The sequence below is a fragment of the Marmota flaviventris genome, chromosome 13 (genome assembly GCF_047511675.1).
Source record: "Marmota flaviventris isolate mMarFla1 chromosome 13, mMarFla1.hap1, whole genome shotgun sequence".
NCBI lineage: Eukaryota > Metazoa > Chordata > Mammalia > Rodentia > Sciuridae > Marmota > Marmota flaviventris.
In genome coordinates, this window is record NC_092510.1 from 55,509,288 (window position 1) to 55,516,036 (window position 6,749).

General features: G+C 38.2%; 1 protein-coding gene across 1 annotated transcript; it reads right to left on the reverse strand.

Moving 5' to 3' along the window:
* Positions 1 to 2,433: 2,433 nt before the first annotated feature.
* On the reverse strand, positions 2,434 to 2,997 carry Ifnb1 (interferon beta 1). The gene has a single exon (XM_027950580.2). The coding sequence runs from the start codon at positions 2,995 to 2,997 to the stop codon at positions 2,434 to 2,436; it is 564 nt and encodes a 187-aa protein (XP_027806381.2).
* Positions 2,998 to 6,749: the final 3,752 nt, after the last annotated feature.

The window sequence follows — 6,749 nt, forward strand, 5'->3', positions numbered from 1 at the left end:
ATTATGCTCTCTCAACCTATTTTCTGGTGCTATAACAAAATGCAACAATTAATACAGAAAAGAGGTTTATGTTGGCTCATAGTTCTGGAGGTTAGGAAGTCCCAGATCAGGAAGCCATATCTTCTTTGCTGTAGGAAGGGCTTATGTTTCCAACATGTGAGCTTTGAGGCACACATTCAGCCCAGTCACAGGCTGTAGATGTTGCGCTGTCTTTTGTGTTGTCATCCTCACAATCTTGACATCTCGCCTTCAGTCTCAAGACTTTCCTTGGATGGTTTTCTTCACAAAAGTGTTATTCTTGTGAGCTATTCTGGTGATTAAAAGTGATCTTATTACTTTACTTTAGCCCTCATCCATATGTTTAGCATATGCAAATGTCACCCTTGGGCTAGGCTCCCTCATTCTTATTGAAATTAATTTAAAGTGTCATTTATTCTTTACTAGTGACAAACATTTGTGTGGGTGATCTGGATGCTCAGTAGTGCTCAATAGTGACACAGTATTTAAATTCTGCAGAAGCTTCTCCAGTGCTTTTGGTCAATGACCACAGGAAGAGCAGGCCTTTCAGAAACTGGCCAGTTTCTGGGTCAAGGAAGCTGCAGGGCCAGAGAAGGCAGTGGGCTCTCAAGGCCCACTGCTGAGACTTCCTCAGCTTCCTCCTGGATGCTCTAAACACAGCATAGACTCTGTATTTCTACATGATGCTCTTGTATCTGAACAAAGGCACAAGAGAACACTGCTGCAGAAGAGCTTTCAGAAGAGTCAATGTGGGGAGTTGAAAGAAGGGGGAATGTTGACTTTTTACAGGGAACCTGACTAGTTTGGGTTGACAGCTGCAGGCCCACCAGGTTGGCACTTCTTGGTTGTACAGCCCATGTGTTACCGCCTTGAGTCAGAAGGGGGAGCCCTGAGTTCAGTACCAGCACAATAGTTCTGACAAATTTCATCTCCTGAAGACTTAGTCCTTTAAAGAAACTCAGATTTCCATGCTGCTCTTTGAGAAAATGCATAGATTCAAATAAGACCTTTTCAGATTCTCTCCTTTGTACTACTTTTATAAACCTCCACTTACTAGCTATGTGAAATTTGGGTGGTTACTAAACCTCTTTGAGACTTAGTTTCCTGACTTGTAAAGTGGAAAAAATGTAAAATAGGTAACCACTCTGTAGGCATACTGCTTACATAAAGGTGCATGAAAGAGGATCAAATTGAAATATGTACATAGGTGGTGCTCAGCACAGTGCCTGTTTCATTAGAATCTCTCAGTAAATGGCAGCTGTAAATGACTGTAATAGCCAAAATAGCTCAGGTTCCCAAGAGATCAGTACAAAGACCAAAAACCAGCCAGTTGGCATATGCTGGTCAGGTACCCAGGAGCTGCTTGGAAAATTTGATTATTCCAGTGCACGCATGGGGAAAATTGGTGTTCTCTAACTCATCTGAGTTTTCTTTCACCCATGCTTCCTAGCTTTTAGCCTGGCTTAAAAATTGGATTTAATCTTTTGCACCTATCTTGGATTTTTACTTTGAGGAGTGTGTGGCTTCAGAGATGCAGAGCATCAGGAAAACCAGATAGGATATTCCCAGAATTCCGCATCACCACGCTGGGAGGCCAGGAACAGACTTGGTTTTTGAAAAACATGGAAACAAAACTAGACAGATGGCTAGAGTATAAACAAGGTCTTTTTTCCTCTGTTCCCTTTCCCTGTAAACTGACAGATGTCCATAAATCTTGGCTGTACTATGAAGAGCAAAATAAAGGTACTTAATAAGTGTCAGGGAGGTCTCCTCAATCTTGGAGGCACAGAGATATTTTAAACTCCTGTCAGGGGCAGAGCATCCCTCAGACAAGGAAGGGTTTAGGGTGACTACAAGAGCTAGCATATTCCTTTGGTTCACCTGAGAGCTAAATTCTAACTTTACAACCAGAGATCCTGAAGCACAGAGCAAAAGCAGTGGGCATCCCAGCTTCTAGTCCCAAGTCACTTGCTGACCTATTCCCCTCCAATCCCACAGCATTCACCCCACATATATTGCCCTAGAAGGTTCAGATCCCATTGTCGTCTCTTACCTTGTGTATTATGTGGCTTCCATGAATTTTAAATCCCTCAAAGGCAAGGGTCAGAAACTACACTACTTTGCAGGCACATTTTATGAAGAGCATGTAAGAGGTATTCTGAAATTGTTAAAACAGGTGGTTGTATAAATCAAGTTGAAATTGAAATGGCCATATGGATTTTTGCATCATAAATAATTTATTTTTCAAGGTAAAAATTTAAATAAAGAAAAAATAACTTAATTTATAAATTAATAAAATTTTAAAAAGTCTTGTATTTTCCTTTCAAATGCACTGCATTCTGTCAGTCATGAGCTTCTACTGGTTGAAGCATGCTTGAAATCATTGTCCAGTCCAGACAACAATCTATGAAATCTTCAGTTTTGAAAGTGATCCATAAGTCTGTTAATGAAGGAGAAGTTCCGGAAGAGTTCCATTCGGATCACTGTCCAGGCACAGCTGCTGTACTGTTTGGCCTTCAGGTACCTCAGGATCCTCCAATAATAGCTTTTCAGGTGCAGAATGGTCCTGGAGTTTCCCCAGCTTTTGTTTTCCTCTCCCAGTTTCTTTTCCAAGGTTGTTTCCAGGAGGTCCATCTGCTGATGGAGTTCAACACGGAGGTCCTTGACAATGGTCTCATTCCAGCCAGTGTTAGAGAAGTTTCTTGTGAAAATAACAAAGATGTCCTGGAGCATCTCATAGATGACAAAGGCAGCGTGCTCCTTCTGGAACTGCTGTGGATGTTTGATCTCCTTGGGGATCTTGAAGTCCATCCTGTCACTGAGGCAGTCTGCAGGCCTTCCATTCAACTGCTGCAGGAGCTTCTGACATTCCAAACTGCTGCTGCTCTGTTGGAGTCCAAGCAGGTGGTAACTTAGGGAAAGAGTTGTGGTGGGGAAGCACAACAGGAGAACGATTTGCAAGATGCACCTGTTGTTCATGATGACAACCAGAACAGTGTTTCCTACTACCTGTGCGAGGAAGCAAAAGCTCCAAAGGTCTGTAGAGTGAATGTCCTGGCTCCATGGGTATGGGCTATTTATATGGGATGGTCCTCTCTGTTTCAGAGGAATTTCCCACTTTCAGTTCTCCCTTTCTGTTTTCCTATGTCATTTTTTTTCTTATTTCATTTTTAAAGCAGATTCTCAAACTCTTTATTTAAACTCTGATTACTCTATATAATGTATATTAGGGGAAAAGATAGACAAACTGTGAGAATTTCTAATATTTTATAAAGTTTCAGTAATTTCTCAAGCAAAGGGGGAGAAGGGACTTGAGAGGAAACAAAAGAAAGCAAAGGACCTGAGAACCAAAGAAACCCCAAATAGCCAAGAGGAATTAACTGAAAAGCCAATCATAGAACAGCAGCTGGATTGGGGTTTCACCCATTGCAATACTAGGTTCATGTGAGAGAGCCTAGGGGAGTTCTGAGAGGCCTTGGAGTAGTGCAGGTTAGGAGAAAGTTTCAAATTAACCAGCCACAGCTCCTTTTATGATAGGGCCTTATACTCAGGAAAAACAGCTATAGATGAAATCAAATTTAAATAGATAGAAGGAACAAAGGCAAGGAAAGAGAAGGCCAGACCATTTTGGGGTGAAGAACTCAGAAAGCAAGCTGCCTTGATTTTGAACATTTCATAAAAGCAACAGAAGAGGGAGCTCTGTGAAGTTGGAAAAACCACCCTGACCACTTCTAATGTTCAGGAAAAATAAGTTTCTATAAAATTGAACAACAGAAAAGTGCTGAGATGGGATCTAATATTATTATTATTTTTAGAAAAAATAGAATGAGTAAAATAATACCTCTACAAGTAATGAGGCTATCTCAGGAATACATGCATACAACACAATTACAGCAGTGTCACCACAATTTAAAGCTACTAAGATATGATATAAAACAACAAAAAACAGAGAAAAACCTCAGAGATGAAGTAATATCTGTAGGTAATAATCAGATATAAAATTTTAAAAAACTAAGTTTTGCTGAATTGGAAAATAGTAATAAGAAATGAGAACATGGGGGGAAATCTGACACTATAGAAATTCCATGTGGAAAAAAGTATTAGCAGGCAGAATCATACAGTTCAAAAATTATCTCATACATACTAACTAAGGGGATATTTTCAGGAAATAAAGGATGGTTCAATATAATAAGGTCTATATAACATTATATAGAGCAGATTTATAAGGCCCTATGTCCAAAATCTAGAAAGATATTAGGAAATATTGAAGATAATATTGAAGTAAGAATAAAATTTCTCAACAAGAACCCTGAAATTATAATAGAAAATATTGATGAATATGGCTATATAAAAATTATAAATTTCAGTATGGCCAAAAAAGCCAATAAAGTCAAAGAGGAAGATTAAAATAAAAACATATTTATAGTGCACTTTGAAAGCATTATTTTATTTCCCCAAACTTTTTAAACTTAATAAGAATCTCATAGAAAAATTTACAAATGGCCAGATTCCATGAAAAGAGATCTAAAAGACCAATAAACTATGAAAATATATTCAATGTTACAGATTTTAAAATGTCAAACTAGTAAAGAAGTGACTGTATTTAATCAGATTTGCAAAGGACATAGGTAAATGGATGTCCTAACATACTCTCAATTAAAGCAAGTAGGAATGTTTGGTTTTTCAAAAATAGCTAGGACAGTGTCTCTCATTCTGCATGACACTCTACAATGTGATTCTAACTATCCATTGAGAGGGAGGGGCTATGTCTCTCTTAAATCTGGGCAGATTTCTGTGAAAATCTTCATGATTGTTGAGGCTGGGTCTGAAATGATGATGTAACTTATATTTTGTTGATTGGAAACCTTGCTCTTACAATCATTAGCAATCATATGAGTGGTCTGATTGCCCCAAGGCTACTATACTGTAAGGAAGCCCAAACTAGTCCATAGGAGAGACCATGTGAAAATTGGCCATATAATTTAAAATTTTAAGCCATGGAGTCCCTTTAACTTGTAATACCATGGAATTTACCTATGGTTGCCCTTGCTGAATGTGTGTGTGTATGTGTACGTATGTGTACGTGTGTTTACACATAAACAACATCTGTAAATGCCCACTGCAGCATTATCATACTAAAAAATACAGGAGAGAACTGGTTAAGCAATACCATAGTACAGACCAAATGAAATATTACTGAACACACATTATTGGTGTCAATACAATTATATAGGAGGAATAAGTTCCAGTGTCTACAGCACAGTAGAGTGACTCTAGTTTACAACAACTTATTACGTATTTATAAAAAAACAGAAGAGAAAAGTTTGAAGGTTCTGAACACAAAGAAATGATAATGTTTAAGAAGATTGTGCTAATTGGATTGTTAAGGTCCCCTAAAGGCCATATGTTGAAAGCTTGATCCCCAGGGAGGTACTAATGGGAGAAGGTGGAACCTTTAGGAGATGTGGTCTAATGGGAGGCTTTTAGGCCATTGGAGGTGTCCTTGAAGGGCATTCTGGGATCCTGGCCACCTCCTCACTCCCTTTTGCTCCCTGAACTTTCACCATAACTTACCAAGATGTGCTGGCCTCACCAAAAGCCCTAAAGCAACAGGGCCAAAGTAATCATGAACTGGAATCAAACCAAAACTGTGAGCCAAAATACTTTTCCTTTTATAAGTTAATTATCTCAGGTATTTGTTATGGTAATAAAAAACTGACTAAAACAGATGAAAATGCTAATTACCTGTTTAAATTTTTATACATTATAAACATATATAATGATTATCACACTTAACAACATAAATATGTACAATTATCATACATCAATAAAAAACAACTGATTATATTGAAAAGGACATAAAATGGTACATTGAACACATCTATATAAAAATGTACAGAGAGAAAATTAATAAAAAAGACGTATACCAACATTTTAAGAGTCATTTGGTTAATTGGTGAAACTGAAGGGTGATTTTCCCCTTTTTTCTTTGTATGGTTTTCACTGCCGAGCATATATTCTTTTGTAATAGATCAATCTACACTAAAGAGGAACAATCAAGCCTCAGGTTTCCAGACTATTCTGCCTCTTCTGTGGGTTTCATTCTCACATTTTAGCCTTTGCATGTCAGTTCTTGGCAGGACCTCAGCTATTTCATGACTTAAGGAAAAAATGATTTCTAAAACAATGATTTTTTTTTTAAAGCAAAAGCATCTTGCATCTGTGAATGTCTGGTTATGTCAGTGACTGAGTAATTCCTGGAGGTTTCTTCTTTTTGAAAAGCATTTGTGGATTAGCCTGGAATCATTCATGGCTCATAACACAAAGACCAGTGCAAGGTGTTTCAGAAGTCAGTTCTTACTACTCAGAGGAGGAACAGTCCAAGGAGTCTAGTCAGTAGGGCCTGTCCCTTCAGGATGACTTGTGAGCTCATGTAGAGTTTACCTCTCCTGGTTCAACATTGGGCCTCCTCCTCATGCAACATCCAGGGGCCTCTGATCCTCTCTGCTGAAATGACCATCAGAATTCCCTAATCTAAAAAGATAAAATCCACAGAAGTGGCAATAGTAGCAGTAGTTACCACTTTCTCAGCACTTACTATGTGCTCTTCTCTGAATGATTCTCATAATAAGCATTTGAGATGGTGCAATAGTCCATTTTTGTTACTGTAAATAAAATTACTGAGGCAGGCTAATTTTTAAAGAAAAGAAGTTTATTTAGTTGACAGTTCT

Coding starts and splice junctions, on each gene's coding strand:
- Ifnb1 (XM_027950580.2), bottom strand. CDS start 2,997: ATGAACAACAGGTGCATCTTGCAAATCGTTCTCCTGTTGTGCTTCCCC.